The 17308-nt window shown below is 42.3% G+C and overlaps 1 protein-coding gene across 1 annotated transcript in view; it reads left to right on the top strand.

The window, feature by feature from the left end:
• The first annotated feature begins 1174 nt into the window (after window positions 1-1174).
• The window catches only part of TIAM2 (T-cell lymphoma invasion and metastasis 2), a 96456-nt gene continuing 80322 nt past the window's right edge, over window positions 1175-17308 (top strand). The window contains exons 1-5 of the mRNA XM_019472645.1: window positions 1175-1218; window positions 2293-3495; window positions 9385-9820; window positions 15408-15580; window positions 16629-16853. Coding sequence (XP_019328190.1) covers window positions 2299-3495; window positions 9385-9820; window positions 15408-15580; window positions 16629-16853 — 2031 coding nt within the window. The 5' untranslated portion in view covers window positions 1175-1218; window positions 2293-2298. The remainder of the gene's footprint in view (window positions 1219-2292; window positions 3496-9384; window positions 9821-15407; window positions 15581-16628; window positions 16854-17308) is intronic.

The raw sequence follows: 17308 nt of genomic DNA on the forward strand, positions 1-17308 counted from the left end.
TGATAACAGCCACGAATTTGTGTTTATAGGTCTGTAGCATGTCTAGCGTGATCCAAAAGCATATATCTCTTTTAAGTCATTTATTTGCTAACCTTTTTCTAAGCTTGCTGTTGGGACCGTTTTTAGTTCTAGTTTGCAACCTTTACCTTTGTTTTTGGTAAGGCTAGCAAAATACCTAGGTTACCAGTGAAGTCCTTTAAATATCTTCAAGGTACTTATACAGTAAAATGAGTAAAAAAAAGAGCAGAATGCTGCGTGTTCAAATCAGGTAGTTATTCAATTGAAAATTATGAACAGTAGCCACTGAATTTATGCAGAAAAGGGTATTTTTTGGGGGTAGTGTATTCAGAATGGTTTCTAGTTAAAAAGTTTGTTCTAAAGCTGAGCCTAAGATCTTGTACAGCTTCTTCTGCTGAGTGTTTCAATCCTTAAACTGCTGGTGTATTTTGTGAGATTCAGCTTCTGTCCTTTCATTTGGAGTTGCAGCCTGTGTGTGCCAAGTGAAGAGCCAATATGTTCAGATGGTCAGGAAGAACTTGGGTCTTGTTACCTTTGGGTGTGTGCAGTGCTTGGTGCTGCCTTTTTCTTGTTTTACTGGCAGATTAACTTAAAAGCAGAACAAACCTAAAGAGGGAGGTTGCTGGGTGGTTGGTAGAGTGAATTGCACGGTGGCCTTTCACTGCAAGGGTCATAGTTGGAATCCAGGCATGGGGCAGGATAAACAGATGCTGCAGGCCATTGCTCTGATCGGTTTGGTCCAAATTGTAATGGATCACTGCACAGTCCTGCCATCTGTAATTGGTCTTCCAAAAAGCAAACTGGAGGGGGCTCAAAGTTTGCCCTAACTTGTCAATGAGAGGGGAGAAGGACAGAATTAGAAAATAAACCACTTACCCCAACAGTGACAGTATTAATTCATGTCAGTTGTTAAAGTATGTTTATAAAAACGTATGTCTAAAAGTCCAGGAATCCCCTTAACCAGACCTCTCTTCTCCATTTGTAACTTCTGTCTGATTTTTTTTTGGTATTAATTTTGCTTACAGCTGGAGTAAAGTGTAAGTTCTATTTGACTGGGAGCCCTTTTTTGTCTTTTTGGTGTTTTCTAGGAAGGCTGTATGCAACTCCATCCTGTTTTTGGCAAGTGTAGCAGCTGGCCACGAAGACAATGCAGAGCATGCTAACTGCTAACCGTGCCTGTGTTTAAGAGTGATCCTACAGGTATGCTCTTCGTTTTATACTATGCTTTTCATCTAAAAGTGCTAAGGGCTAGAAGTAGAGATGTTAAAATATATACAAACTCTAGAAGATAAGGTTCCGTTTTCACAATGGCTTATTTTGACAAAATTTTAATGAGGCTGCAGTGTATTCTCTTAAGAGTGATAGTCTGAGATCCGACACGCAGAGCAGCACGGTGCCGATAGAAGAAGCGCTTTGATGTTGTTTCTGTGAATTACAAACAGTGGAGATTCACTCCAAGTAACAAAAAGAACAGGTCGATCTTTTTTACTTCGGGGTACACTTCATGTAGGTCCAAAATCTTCAGTCATCTCACTGGGGCAATTTGACTGCTCCAGTGTGTGCTATTCCCTGTGAATTCAGTAGAAAGCTGAAGAGCATTTTACTAAGCGAACTATCGAGCTGCGCCACGCTGAATGAACATAATGCAGTTTTGTGCTGTAGCGGAAGATGAGGCTATTCGCTAACCAAGTTATTTTTCGTTTGTTTTTTGGTGTGGGGTTTTGTGTTTTTTTTTTTCTTTCTCCTGGATTGACTCCATTTAAACACAAAGTTGGGGTTTGCTCAACAGTTTACTGAGGCAACACTTGGTTGCAAAGAAACCAGTCAAGCTGAAACTGCAGTGGGCTTGTCTCCTGGCAGAAGGGATTTCTCTGAAAGTACGGTTCACTTTACATCTAACTTATGATTATCTTACTGTCTCCCTTTCATTATGCCATTGTTCTTGGGAGCCAGAGATTTTGTAAGTTATAAGAAAGGGATGTTGCCAAGGGTGTGGGTGGAGAAAGGTGTTGACATGATTTCAATGGAGCTAGATTCCAGCTTTATAACAGAGGGGTGATGAACCATACAGAGAATAGGCTTTTCTAGCCTTCCCCTAAAATAAGTTCAGTTATGAATTTAATGTTGTAAATGGCTATTTAATGGCTTTTTTTGAAACAATTGTTTCATACCATTTTTTAAAAAGGCACTTTCCTGTGTAGAGGGTAAAAATGGTCTGTTACTTTTCGCTCTGTCTTCTAGCCATTGTTTCTAATGAAACTCTTCTTAATTTAGTGGAAAATGGGGAATTCCGAAAGCCAATACAGCCTTCAGGGATCAAAAAATCATGCTGCTGCTACAGCTGGTGCCAAGCAGAAGCCTTGCTCTCTGAAAATTCGCAGCATTCATGCTAAAGATGAAAAGTCTTGCTCTGTGCATGGATGGGGACATACCAGTAGCGGCTCAAACTACAAATCGAGGTCCCTCGCCAGAAGCTGCCTTTCGCACTTCAAGAGTAGTCAGCCTTACTCATCTAGACTCAGTGACACTATGGTGAAGGTCTCTAAAAGCAATGCCCCTGCCAAACACAGGACAAATGCCTCAGGGGACTACTGCCAAGGAAATAATGCAGTGTTTCTGCCTGAGAACGGTTTCCACTATATTGGCCTTCAAGGTGGAAGTAATCATGCTGCCTCTCGAGAATGCAATGGACACATTTTAAATTGCTATGGAAAGAATGAGAGTCTTGCATCAACCTCCCCGTCAGAGGACAGGAGGAGTCCAAAAGTTCTCATTAAAACACTGGGGAAGCTGGACGGTTGCTTGAGGGTCGAGTTCCACAACAGCAGCAACACCAAGGTACCGACCGAGGAGTCCAGTGGACCAGTCCAGTTGCTGAGGTATTCGCCTGCCTTGGAATCTAAGCCGAATAACCTACTCGATGTCAGGAGGAACTCCAGCGCAGACTGTTCTTCAAGCAATCGTCTGTCACCTACTGATTCAAGACTTCGATCTAGTAAAGGAAGCTCCCTCAGCTCTGAGTCTTCATGGTATGACTCTCTCTGGGGAAATGCTGGGGATATCAATGAGTTGGATGGTCCGTATTTGACCAGGAGCACTCCAGATACAAGCATTCATGCCAGTTTCCCAGCAAGTGACAACAAGAAGGCCTTCAACCAAAGTTCATCTCTTTCCTCACTCCGAGATCTCTATAAGGATACAAATTTGGAAAGCACCCCTCCACCTAGGATCAGGCTGTCTGATGAGTATATTGACACTCATGGTAGCCTAAGCAACCGTGTCTCATTTGCCTCAGACATTGATGTTCCCTCCAGGGTAGAACAGGGAAGTCCTGCACATTACTCCTCCTACACACTCCCATGCAGAAAGTCCAAGCCCCTCAGTGAGGATGCATCTAAGAAAGATACATTAAAAAACCGAATGCGACGCATCAGTGACTGGACGGGAAGTCTCTCGAGGAAGAAAAGGAAGCTGCAGGTATGTACAAACCCCAGCCTAAGTGCCTGAAAGTTGGTTTGTAGAGTCCTCTTATAAATGTAGTGATTGCATCATGTTTATCTTTCTCGCAGGATAATTACTTGCTAATCTCATTTGGTAATTTGTGGAATTCTGAGAAGTATTGCGTCCCTGGAGCTGTGCGAAATGTCAACAGCAAAAAAAGATATATGTTTGTGTGTGCAAATTTTCCCTTGCTATTTTGTCACCTTCTTAGCTAACTCCGATCTCTGCAGCCTAATCTCTCAGTGAATTAGCTTTTGAAATAACTGCATTACTTACAAAGTGACTTGGGGTTTTTAAGCCTTCTCTTTATTTCAACTATGAAAATATAACCTAGATATCATAGATATGCTGTGAATCAGCATACATTATCTAAAGAGTGTGGAAGGAGCAGTAGAAGGATGTTATAAATATCTTTGCAGGTATTCCCTATTCGTATTATTGGCTTCATCACTCACTTTGGTTTCACTGTCGGTCCATCTCTAGCAAGGTGAGGAACTGTAGAGTATCGACCAGAGCTGCTGGTTCTGCCTCCACCTGCTATGAAGGCATTACATGGAGCGCCCTCCTCCTTCCTGCGTGTCAGCTTAGTTCACCAGATGGAAAAGCTTGAGTTGCCGTCTGGCTTGCCGCGAGATGGTGGTGTGAAGAAGGAGATGGGAGGAGGGCAGGAGGGAGGGAAAGGATGTTTCTTTGGAAGAATTTAAGGCTAATCCCATTAGTAGGAATTTAGAATGCCTGTGGTCAGGAATGAAATTCTCGTCTCTAGTTGTAGGCCCCAGAATTGGCTCTTTAAATGCCAGACTGCCTGGACTTCTGCACCTGAGTTCGCAAGCTGAGATGGAGGGCAGAGACTGTTTTTGGGTTTGGTTTGGATATTTTTTTTTTTTAATCTTCCCTAGTGTTTCTCATACAGGAACAGTCACTGTGCTTCTCTAAATGAACTCTTTCAGCAAAACTGCTCTTTCAGCAACATTGGGGTGCTGGCCACTTCAGAAGTGAGCGGAGAGTGAAGGGAACCCCATAACACACGCTTTCTGTGGCATGTAGAGCAAATGCTGTCTCCCGTGTTGGAAATTCAGACAGGTATCGTGATTAACAGGCATCTCTCATTGCAGTGTAAAACTCTGATGGATCCTTAGGCTCAGAAATGAGGTCAGCGTAAGGTTTGCCAGCATAAATCCCCGGTAAGGGCTACAGAACTGGGAAAATGAAAATGAAAGCCATTTATTTGGATCACTTCTTTTGTGAGTTGGTGCTCATGTATTTTATCGGATGCTATCTTTTCACCTTCTTACTCAGCTGTGAAAGAGAAGGCAGAAAAAACGGAATCAGTGAAGAGCCTCAGCGCCTTGTGCCAGGATTCTTCACCGGTTTCAACATCTGTAGCTGTTCTGGATTTTACAGCCAGGCTTTACATGCGATCTCTGCATCCCAGACCTTTGCCATGTATTACTTAGTTATGACATTTTCAGAATGGTATTTGTGGTACACGATTCATAGCTGTTTTGAATTCACTGTGCAGTGAACTGACTTCAGACACAGCAAGGAAATTTGGCTGGCAAGATTGCATCAAGCTTGAATCTGATTCTGGTAGAAGGAAATAGGCCCTAGCTCCAAAAATGGTGATTTCTTAGAAAAAGGCACAGGAAATTGTTAGTTACTGATTTTTAGCAGACAAGTATCCAGCGGCAGGAAGGATAAGAGAGCTAGCGAATGCTTTATGATTTTGCCTTCCTCGTGAGGCTTGGTCAGCTCCTTTCCGCCTTGCATGCTTTGAGTAACCTGCTGTCTCTTTTGGGGGTTGCCGTGTTGTAGTTTGGTAACGATTATACTCTCACCGGGTCCTTTGGCTTAAAAATGCAGAATTACCAGTTACGATCTGCCAGATGGTTAGTCCCTGTTTGTAGGGCTGTTCATCACGGTGATTGTAGCCTCCGTGCTTTGCTCTGAACAACGTGTCCCTTCCTCAGTACATTACTAATAACTGATTGTGAGTCACTTGGGCTGAACGTAGGTGAAAGCTGGAATATTTCCCTATAAGTACGCCTAAGCGCCGGTGCTGGCTGGGTGGATAGGTCCCTCCAGCTGCCCCAGTGGAAACAAGTCAGCCAAACCTCCTGCTTCACGGGGGGTGCAGGACCAGGAGGCACAGTCTTGGGATATTGAGGCCAGTCCCTTGCCACTAGAAAAGCAGTGGAGTTTAATCCCCTTTGTGAACAAATTGTAGCTTAAAATCAGGTGGGCTTTTCCCCAGCTTGAAGGCTGTTTCCAAACCCTCTTACTCTGATGCTTGCTAATTTGCAGACGAAATGTAGTCCCAGCCAGTTTGTTCTGATGCCAGTATTGTCTGCTACATTATTTATCCTTCCCTATTATTTAATCCCCTATCCCTATTATTTAATTAATTTAAAGGGAGAAATGGTGTCCTTTCTCTGCTCACATTTGTGGGGCTATGCAGACTCTCTTTGGTCTCCTGTCTTAAGGTAGGAAGTCTGTTTCCTTTTCATTCTGGCAGCCTTCCTCTGCACCTGTTTTAAATCATCCATAAACAGATTTGGATATAGGATATTCCAGAGGAGCCCTCGGCTGTGCCCTGTCCAGTGACTTGGATATTTCCTTATGTCTGACTTGGTCTGATACTTGGTCTGATATATCCTGGAATTGAGTTTGCCTTTCTAATAATGGTCTCACGTCAAGACTTGCAGTCATTCTGTGCCATGACCCAGCTTTCGTTGCATGAGGGTGTCCTAATGCGTTCCCTCGTTGCATCACTGGTACTCTACTGCATGGCATGTCCTCATTTCGTTTAATCCTTGCTGAAATGGCATTGGGGAGGTGCTGTATCACAATACACTATGTGTGAGCAGCAAGGTATACGTGATGCATGTGAGACCTGTGGACGGAATTTAGGCAGACTTGTTGCACAGTCAGCCACTGCCAAAGATGGTGGTGTAAACTCAGTGTGCAACTGTATAACATGAAGAAAATGAGCAAACGCTGTGTAATATGAAAATCCAGCCACCAGAAACATCTGCTGCAGATAGATTCTTCAATGAAGTAAATAGCCTCTTCAAGGGAATAATTTCTGAAATTTCCTGACTTTATAAGCCAGAGCCCTGAAGTGTGGTATAAAGAGAATTTAAAAGAAAAGTACATTGAGACAATCTCTTTATTTGGCTGAAAACTGGTATTAGATTCTACTTTCGGCTTGAGTCCTAGTGAATTTAGTAGGCTGCATTGTTTCCTGCACTGTTCTTTACAGCTAATTATTACATGCGTCACTTTGTCTAATTGGTATCTTAGTTAGCCACTTCATCTTTTGCATTATCTGTAACTATTCCAGGGTATATCTCAGACATTGAGAGACCTGCTTGAATGCAGCTGAGCAGAAACAGTGGTAGTTTTCTATCATCGCTAGATACAGTAGAGAGAAAACGAGCAGAAAGCCGCCTGACTGGGAAACCACCACCAGCAGCAATTTGGGTCAGACCTTTTCAGCGGTGACCAGATATTGCTACAGTGACAGCCTCCCTGAGGACCAGCAGAGACTAAGTGACTCTGCCAATTCTGTTCTTTTAAAAAAATAAAATACAAGTGATGTTGTCATGGTGAAGTGTATATATTCATTTTGGATTCTGTGTGCATTTACTCTACTCTGGTACTTCCTCATTTCTACCCTTTCTGTGTGCGTGGAGGAAACATAGGATGTGGTTAGTGGCTGTTCATGGACAGGTTGTATCCCACCCTTTTTATTAATGCTTGTTGTTCCAGTAATGGCCCTTCACAGCAGACACCTTCTTATGTATGTGTCTCGTGTTGTTTTTCTTACTAGTGCTTTGGGACTGAAAGAAATACATAATCTTAATAAACTGTATGTTACTGTTTTCTAGAGGACACTGGCAGTTCCTGGAGAATAGTCAAACAATTAAAATACAGGATTTTGGCACACACGTACAGTGACAGTAATTAAAAAGAGGGTGGAGAAAGCTTCCAGTTCCCCACCGAACTGCAGATGGCCGGCGCAGTTGTACAATCCATGTTGTACGGTTGCTTTGTGGGCATAAACACATTACACGCGTGATTATTTCCCCGTTCCCCCTCCCGCCCCCCCGGTTTCTCTCCCTTTACTGTATAAAAAGCAAAACTGTTAAAGTTTAGGGAGTTACTCTCAGAGAACGCTGATTAACACTCTGCAATAAGATTTGAGGAAGGTGCTCCATTAGCAGGAGAATTGGATCCTTGTCGCCAGACTCAAACTTCAACGTACCACAAGAGAACAAGGGTTTCAGTTCAAGCTGGCTTTTGCGAGGCCACGACCGGTAGTGTCCTGCTGCTTGAGAAGTGGCTTGTCTGGTGATGCTTGGGAGAGCGTGCGATCCCACTGTTGCTCTTGGCTGCAAGCTGGAGGTCCTGATGCTATCAAAACATGGCACAGCTTTTCCGCTGCAGTTTTGAAGAGCATCAAGTAGGAAGCAAAGGAACAAAAAAGTAGTTGCTTTCAAAGCTGCTGGTGAGAGCAGCTCACAGGAGACCAAGGTTTATTTACTTTATTCATGTACAGAAGTCTGTGAGCAAATAAATGCTTTTAGAGAGGCAGTCTACACTTGAAAGTATAATAGCTTTATTATTACTGAGGGTAATAGCTTCACTTCTTGAATTGTTTATAGCCATCTCTTCTTTTCTCTTCTCTCACACTTTTACTGCAAAAGGCAGCAGGTTTTTTGTGTCTTGTGTTCTTAAATCTTGGTTGCGCATCAACAATGCTTGAGTTGGGAAGACAATAAATGGCTTCTTACAATGGATGGTGTGGTTCTCGACAGTGAAGTTAGTCCAAAGAGCTCTGTCTTGGGTAGTATGAAAATCCCTGTCCATCACTGGAGCCTGCGAGAGTTGGGAGCAGTCAGCACATTACTGGGAAAAGCTTAAGAAAGAAAAGGCCCAATCGGCCAACGAGGTCCCATGTCGACAAGCAGTGGCAAGAAATGGGCCTATGTTAGCATCCATATCACAAGGCAAAGTTGAAGTCATACCATCAGGCCTGAGTATTTACAATAAAACTGGCCAGCCCTCTCTATACAAGGGATGACGGTGCACAATGCAATTAGGAGAAAGGCCCGTCGGTGCTTGATGAGATAGTCAAGCTCCCAGGGGGTTTCCACCAGGTCGGAAAATACACACCTCTGCAGTCTGGAGACTGGATTCGTGTCAGTCAGCAAGCATGTCTTTCTTTTTTTAAATCACATCTTCTGCTAGATTAGATTTTTGTCAATTGGTCAATACTAACAAGCTTAAAATATTCTCAACTTTTGACCTTTTTTGTGTTGGTTAAGCACAGTTTATATGACAAATAATAGAAAGTGGAGGTAAAATCAGCCTAGCTGTGCTGACACTAAATGTAGCTGTCTCACACAAATGGAGTGTCACCAAAGTATTGAAAACCCTGTAATAATAAAGAAACTTGCTGTGACACTGTTCCCACTTCTACTCAAACAGGTGTGTAAGCGGTGGTGCCTGGGTTTCAGCTGGAGGATGTGGTTGTCTCCTGGAGTCCATCAAGTTTCAGCCAGTAGAAGCCCCAGTAATTACTAGTGAATTTGGAGATTACTCGCAGATTTCTGAGTTACCAAAGTTCGCAGACTTAGTGGTTAGGGTTTAATGGGGTTCTGCTAAGAAAACCGTGAGTGGTGGCACTGACAGTATCAGTGGCTGCTGGGGCAAAGCTTGTGATGTAATGGTGAAAAGAGGTGGCCCTTGATGAAGGAACTGGCCGTGGCTAAACATGAAACAAATTTAAATGCCAAATGAGGTGTTTCTTTTCATCATCGCTCTGGCAACTGATCGCTGGTAATTTCCTTTTTTGCACAGGAGCCAAAGTGTAAAGATGGGAGCGAATACTTTGACAGCAGAATGGATAACTTCACCATGGACACGCTGGCACCGTCACAGCTCTCTGCTTTGCTCTGGTCACCTGGCTCCGGCCACGTCCTGTCCCAGAGAAGCGAGTCCACCAACGCTGTCGGCAGCGATGTCCTGAGGCAGAACATTTATGAAAACTTCATGCGGGAGCTGGAGATGAGCAGGACAAACCTGGAGAACACCGAGACCTCGTCGGAAACGGAGGACTCCAGCGGCGAGTCCCTCAGCTCCTTGGAGCAGCTGGATTTGTTGTATGAGAAAGAGCAAGGAGTGGTGCGCAAGGCAGGGTGGCTGTTCTTCAAACCCTTGGTGACCTTGCAGAAGGAGAAGAAGCTGGAGCTGGTCACACGGCGAAAGTGGAAGCAGTACTGGGTCACACTCAAAGGTAAACCACTACATTGCTCCTTTGGCTTGGTGGCAGCAGTGGTTTCCATTGTGTCTCAGTAACTTTTCATGCGTGCTGGTTTCTGTTAGCAGGTTCAGGGGGTCAGAAATTCATGCCTAACTTTACACAGTCTACCCACATGCTTAAAGTGGAGCATGTGCCCAAGCAGCCCACTAAATTGAGGTGGTGCTCATGTGTTTGGTATTGCGTATACAGCCTTGTGTTTCATACCGTAGCGGGAATTGTTTTTTCTGACTTCCCAGTTTCTGTACTCACACAGAATTGGGGGTTTAGAAGACGCTTTTGGATGTTTGGAGGTCAAAGACCAAATTGAACCAAAACTGAGAAAAATACAGAAGTTACACCTCTATATCAGGGGAATTCAAAATTTAAGGATCAGGAGAAGTCCTCAGTGCCCAATTCCCTGTCACAGGCATGCAATTCCTTGGGCTCTGCTATGAGGTTTACTTAAAGTTGGGGTAAGTTAATGTAAAAATGTTCAGTTCGTTTCCAGTGCTTCAGGTGGCAACATAACAAAGACGTGATCTCCCCATTCACATTTACACAAAAAAGCGTGTGATTCAGGGCAGAGGAGGCCGAAGCAGCAACAGCAGCAAGCAGGGGAAGCCCTGCAGTGCCCGAGGCTTAGCTACCATGAACCACTCCCAGGGCTCGCCAGTCTCCCTCCTTTCCCTGGATGGTCTTTCACTTTGCCCACTCCCCGCCATACCAACCCCTTCTGGCTTTCGGCATGCCCACCCTCCCATCTCCCCCCAGCTGCTCCTGCTGTGAAACAGCCATGTGGGAAGGCAATCCACTTAAAAGGGGCTGCTGCTAGTGGGGTGCGGTGTGATTGCTGTGCTCAGCGCTGCGCTCGCAGTGCACATTGATGGCTCAGAGTAACAGAGCAGGTAGGTGTGCCGCAAGAAGTGTACGGGTGTCAGGAAATGTGAGAAGGAAAATAACATCTGTTGTGGGGAGGAAGAGGAATTTAATGGGTGAGTTCATAGGCTTTTTTTTTTTTTTTAACTGCATCCAAAGGATTTGCCTTTCAGTAAATATAATGCTAAGTTAATGAATAAGGAAATGATCAAACTTAATAATTTCCTAGCATATCTGGGACTGGAGGAGAGAAAATAACAACTTTCCCACAGGTTGCCATTTACAAAATTCTGCATGGGTGTAGACCTGAAGAAAAATGAACAGCAAAGAGCAAGTGCTGTGAATGTCGTCCTTGATAGTGCTGATTTAAAAGAAGCAAACTTGCAAGAATGTAGCAATTCTGCCTAATAATTCAGAGACCTGTTAATAAGGGATCAAAACGTAGGCAGTCTTAACAGTTTAAATCATTTATCCTGATCATCAGATAGTATGATTCATGCTTACAAGCAGTGTATACAATGGGAAAAACAATATCTGAATGCCACCCTCTTATTGTATGTGCGTTATGGAGTATGAATATGAGTTTGATCTGCCTCTTCTAAAATTCAAGTAGTTTCTAAACAATCCTATCAAAGCTCTAAACTGAATATATATAATACTATATACTAGTAGTTCGTGTATTTCTGGGATAATGAAGCTCTGGGAAGGAATTTAGGTGCTTTGTGTTCAGTTCTTTGCTATAAAATTGGCTTATTGGTGACCTTGAACAAGTCACGTCCCTCCTTGCTACCTGAATTTCCCCAGCTATAAAAAAGGAATAATAAAATTCTTTGTAAAAAGCTTTATTAACTTCTGACATTATAACAAATATTAGATACAACGCTTTTTACTTCGGATGGGTGATACGGCTGCATTCATGGTGCAGAATCTCTTCCGCTTTGTTAGCTGTTTTAAATATACATTCCTCATTTCCTTGATCTTGTACCTTTATTGTGCTGTGGAGACTTTTGATGCCAAAATAAACTTGCCTGTCTGAATATCAAGGCATAGTTCTGTTTTCATAATATGCTATATCAAGATCAAGGTGCTTGCTTTGGTTCTCCTTATACAGGGTTTTGAATAAATCTGTATTTAATTTGTTCTTGAAGTTTAAATAGCCAAGATATTTTAAAATATGACTTAAAATAGCCACAGAATGCAAATGGAGAACAGCATGTTTCTCTGCACTCTGTTGAGATGTGTTTAATTATAAATATGCAGAAGGCTTATAACCACCTGGTTACCTGCCAGACTTCAAAGTATACATGTCCTGAGGCCTCTGCTCTACTTTCAGGGCCACCAAGACCTGAGCTTGAATAGTAACCCTTTAACAAGAGGAACTCTCTTTTCCATCTGTCCTGTCTAATTAGTTTATTTTAACAAGGGAAATTGCTTTCCCATTGCCATCCCCCCTCAGTTCAAGTTTTGATTAAAATACTTGGACGATAATCAGTCCCAGTGGGTCTGTCAGAGTTTATGAAACTAGCTGCTTCCAGGGATCACTTGGCTTGACCCGAAGATATACCGGGGGTGCCATACACCTAAACGCACACGCATGCCCTTCAAAATTTTTTATTTATGTACATATAAACTGTCAGGATAAAAAATGACATATCTTTAGTTACCTTTTTGATAACACATAGGGGAAATATGGGAGTTTAAAACAGAACTTAATTTGCACTTTCCTAAAATGCAGAAGTGGAAGTGGTTGTACAGTCCTGCTGCTGCTGCTGAATACAAGAGGGGACTTGGTTTTGTTGGTTTAGTTTGCCCTGTTACTCTATCCCAGCCAAAACCAGGACACCTTCTTTTCCAACTGCAGAGATCTCCAAGTGTTTCTGTGTCATAAAGAAGGTCAAGTGAGGGCTGCTAAGGGGAAAGGCTAGGACCAACTCTGTAGGATTTGCTCTTACCCTAATTATTCTGCCGGAGACTCTGGACAGTAATAGGAAAAGGTGCACTTAAGTAGTATAGAGGCATTTCGATTTATTGGATTCCTTCCTTTGAAAACTTTTCAGTCATCAGATGATTTGGTCAGTAACCTCTGACATATATTTCCCTTTTTCTTGTAACTGTTGTACATTCACTGGCACTGGAGAATGTGATGAAATCCATCTGATGGATCTCACTTTTCATACACTTTGGGTTTGGGCTGTATGAGGACCAGTATATTCCACCACTTTTCACAGCAGACGTGCCCCATAAACGCTAATAGGCCCATCCTTCCCCTTTACCAGACAGAAGAATCAAAAAAACCTTGATTTTGGTTCTGATTTCAGATTTGACCTTTGAGGAAGCTGCCCTCAAATTTACGTGACTTTGGATGGTGTGTCTGGGGTTTTTAATACAGTGTTAAGTGTAAATGTTAGAGAAGTACTAAAATAAGGTTGAACTCTGTTTTTACCTAACTATTTTAAAAGCATCCACAAAGGAAACGTTGCTATTTTGCAGGTTTTGCAACATGCCCTTGATACGTACTTCCTAGGCATATTTGCGTCTTGCATTTATACACACAGTGTGTCACACAGAGAAACACCAACAGCCCGAAAATCAACAAGTCAACCCAAAATCTCAGTTTTGGTGCTGCCCTGTGTTGTGGTGCCTCTTTGATTTAAAGGAAAAACAACAACAGAAAACGGACTAGAGAGGTAGCAATGCTGTAGCCCTAGCAAACCTAATCCTTATATTGGCTGAGTTTCAAGCCCTCTACTGAATATGTATAGGGATTACAACAGTAATATATTCATGGATTACTAGGCCCTAAGGGACCACTGTGATCATTTAGTCTGACTCACTATGTAGTGCAACCATAGGTCTTCTCTAAATTAATTCCCAAATGTATTTGAGCATATCTTTTGGAGAAGGCTCGCCTTGCTGCAGAAACTACCACCAGCCTCAGATTTTTCTAACTGCTTAGGTTATTCTCAGTTTTCAAAATGTATTTATAGTATCTGGTCTTAGTTCTTCCAGGTTAAACATCTGGCCATAGTATAGTATTAATTTATCTTCCAAATTAGAAAAAAAACCACACCAAACTCACTATTATTAAACTGCCGTTTCCCAGGGGTGAAAGTGAGGTTTATTTACTTATTTTCTCTTGATGCACAACTAGCCTAAGAAAGTCTTGAGAAAGACAGGATAGTTTTTAACTAGGTGATTTTAGTAATGTAGTTCAGTCTGTGACCCCTTGGACAGGCAAATCGGTGCATCTCAGAGGACAGTGGATTGTAACGTGGGGCAGGAATAGCAGGGATGGAGGGGACAGGCCCTTCTTAAGCCAGCTTCACTGCCAAAGGCAACATGGCAATGTAGTCGTACTGCTGGGGACTGGGATCAAGTCTCTTCTGCTGTCCTCCAGAAGTAATTCCTCTTGTTATACTCAGGATTGTCATCATCAAGGATGAAGTTTTTCTGGATGCAAGTCTTGTGCCTTACATGTTATACGATCTATGAGACTGAACGTGCTCAAACTCAACCCCTTTAAATTATTCAGATTGTGTTCATTGTCTAAGTCCACAATTTGCAGGTAGATTCAGGGAAATTCTCAGCATAAGAAAGACACGGACCTGTTGGAGCAGGTCCAGAGGAGGGTCACAAAAATGATCAGGGGGATGGAGCACCTCTCCTGTGAAGAAAGGCTGAGAGAGTTGGGGTCGTTCAGCCTAGAGAAGAGAAGGCTTCGGGGAGACCTTATTGCAGCCTCTCAGTACTTAAAGGGGGCTTATAAAAAAGATGGTGGTAAACTTTTTAGCAGTGCCTGTTGCGACAGGACAAGGGGGAATGGCTTTAAACTGAAGGGGGGTAGATTTAGACTAGATAGAAGGAAGAAATTTTTTACGCTGAGGGTGGTGAAACACTGGCCCAGGTTGCCCAGAGAGGTGGTGGATGGATCCCTGGAAACATTCAAGGTCAGGTTGGCCGGGGCTCTGAGCAACCTGCTTGAGTTGAAGATGTCCCTGCCCACGGCAGGGTGGTTGGACTAGATGACCTTTAGAGGTCCCTTCCAACCCTAACTATTCTATTCTATGATTCTATGAAATCCAGTTTAAATTTGAGAAGTTTATTCACTAAGCGTGTTGTTTGAAGACAAGTTTCTGCAAATCTTTTCAACAAATACAAATATTTCTTAGGTGGCTGTTATGAGAGACTTGGTTCAATTTAATAAAGAAACACAAAAGCCGATTTAACTAAGCAGGAATTAATCTTTTCTACATGCTTTAACATTCTAATAGGCTGAGTTTATTCATAGAATCACAGAATGGTTTGCGTCGGAAGGGACCTTTTAAAGATCATCTAGTCCAACTCCCTTGCCATGGGCAGGGACATCTTTCAGTAGATCAGGTTGCTCAAACCCCATACAACCTGACCTCAAACACTTCCATATTGAGGTACCCTGTTGTTTTTTTTTTTTTCCCTTCATTCTATGGGTGTTTGTTGTGTCCCTATTAGATGTCTGTTCCAACTTTTCATGGGCAAATTCATCATTAACTTTGCCTTTCTTTTTTCTTTATCTTCCTTTTTTCTCTATTTTGAAAGAGGGGCAGAACTGATGTTCCCTGTCATTGAAGGGTATCTCAATCACAAAAGCATTAGTATAAGAGAACTCAAATATGAGATCCAGAACTTACTTTCTCCTTATGTTTTTTTGTCCCTCTGAACTGCAAAGGTTGTACTCTGCTGTTTTATGAGACCTATGGAAGGAACTCGATGGAGCAGAGCAGTTTGCCTCGATACGCCCTCTTTGCAGAAGACAGTATAGTACAGTCTGTTCCAGAACATCCCAAGAAAGAAAATGTGTTCTGTCTCAGCAATTCTTTTGGAGATGTCTACCTATTTCAGGTAACAGTATGCATACATAACTTTGTGGTTGTTTCCATTTTAGGATGTGTTTGTGAGTATGCACATGCATGTATATGATTGTATATACACATACGTACACACAACATCATGCTTGTGCCTTTGACTTAAAAATAATAGTATAGTTACACTATTATACTATACTATTATAATATTGATTTAACTGTATGGTATTACTTCAGGTACATGATATTATATTAGTTGGCTCAGTTAATTATGGTTCAGAAATAAAAAGAATAGATCACAAATCTGCAAGACACTTTCGGTACCTAGTGGTTACAAGCTTCTAGAATTCTTACCATATATATTTCGCGTATTAGCATTTCACTCTTACAGAATGATGGGCTCAGCCCTGACTCTGGTGGCCTCAAACAGAGTTTGCTTAAGATGGACGTTCAAAAAAGAAGGCTAAAAATAATCTAAAGATCTTGGCTGCTTAACTGCACCACTGGAAATGTTAATAAAGAACAGTATTATGTGGAACTGCCTGCATAAAAACATGTCAATTCATAGGCGTACTTGTAAATATCTCCAGAGACACTTTGTGCAGATGTATTCTCTATACCTTGCTGTCCTCTCTCCATTAACTTGGTGTATTTTAAGGAAGCAAACACCTCTCCTCAGACCTTACATGTAAAATCATCTCTGTTGCTGTGTTATCTGCAGAAGAGGAGGTTTATCTTTGAAACCTGTTGGATTTTACCTTAATTAATTGGAGGGATGAAGGATGCAAGTTACATCTTTCCCACAGCTTGGGGGGCTCTGTTGTGCTCGCAGAGCCCTCAGACCTTGCAGATCTAAGAAGCAGAAGCTGAAGGTTGGAGGCAAGTCATGACAGAGTGCAGGAAAAGCTCACAGTTCCTTTATTTGCACAGTTTTAAAGATAAAACCTTATTTCACTGGTTTTAAGATAATGTGCCCAAGATCTCAGTGAACCCGTCAAGCACTTCATGTCCTAGAGCTGATGATTTTTAATTTTTTTTTTTCCTCTTGTCTGCTCGTAATGTTGTACCGTTGATTTGTTTCACAGGCAACAAGCCAGACGGATCTGGAAAACTGGGTTACTGCCATACATTCAGCCTGTGCTTCCCTCTTTGCGAAGAAGCTTGGGAAAGAGGACACTGTTAGGCTGCTGAAAAATCAAACCAAGAGTCTCTTCCAGAAGATTGACATGGATAGCAAGATGAAAAAGATGGCAGAGTTGCAGCTCTCAATTGTTAGCGATCCAAAAAACAGGAAGGCCATAGAGAATCAGGTACTGGAAACAATATTTTTACAGAAGCATATTTATCATTATTTCTTGCTTTGGGCTCTAACTTTCAGTGCTTTCTAGGCCTGAGAGTAATTGTCTTGGGGATAGCTGGCACGGTAGTTGTAATTATTGCCAGGTTTCTACAGCAATCCAGAGCAGCGCGGGAGGTAGGCTTCTCAAAGCTGAAGATCAGACCAATCTGTTTTATGAGCACAAAGCTATTTCTTTTTTCTGCTGGAAAAATGGAATTAATTTTCACTGTTTTATGATATACTTAGCTGTTAATAATATCTAGCTGTTACATAGCATACCACAGAATATACAGTACATTCTGTGAATAATTTAATTTATTAGTGAATTGCAGTAGAGATTTAAGAATAGGTACTTACAATACTGTTCTGCACCTTAAGACAGGATGTGAAGAGTACTTTATCCAAATAAAATTGGAGGAAGGACTG

The sequence above is a fragment of the Aptenodytes forsteri genome, unplaced genomic scaffold (genome assembly GCF_000699145.1).
Source record: "Aptenodytes forsteri isolate BGI_AS27 unplaced genomic scaffold, ASM69914v1 Scaffold82, whole genome shotgun sequence".
Lineage (NCBI taxonomy): Eukaryota > Metazoa > Chordata > Aves > Sphenisciformes > Spheniscidae > Aptenodytes > Aptenodytes forsteri.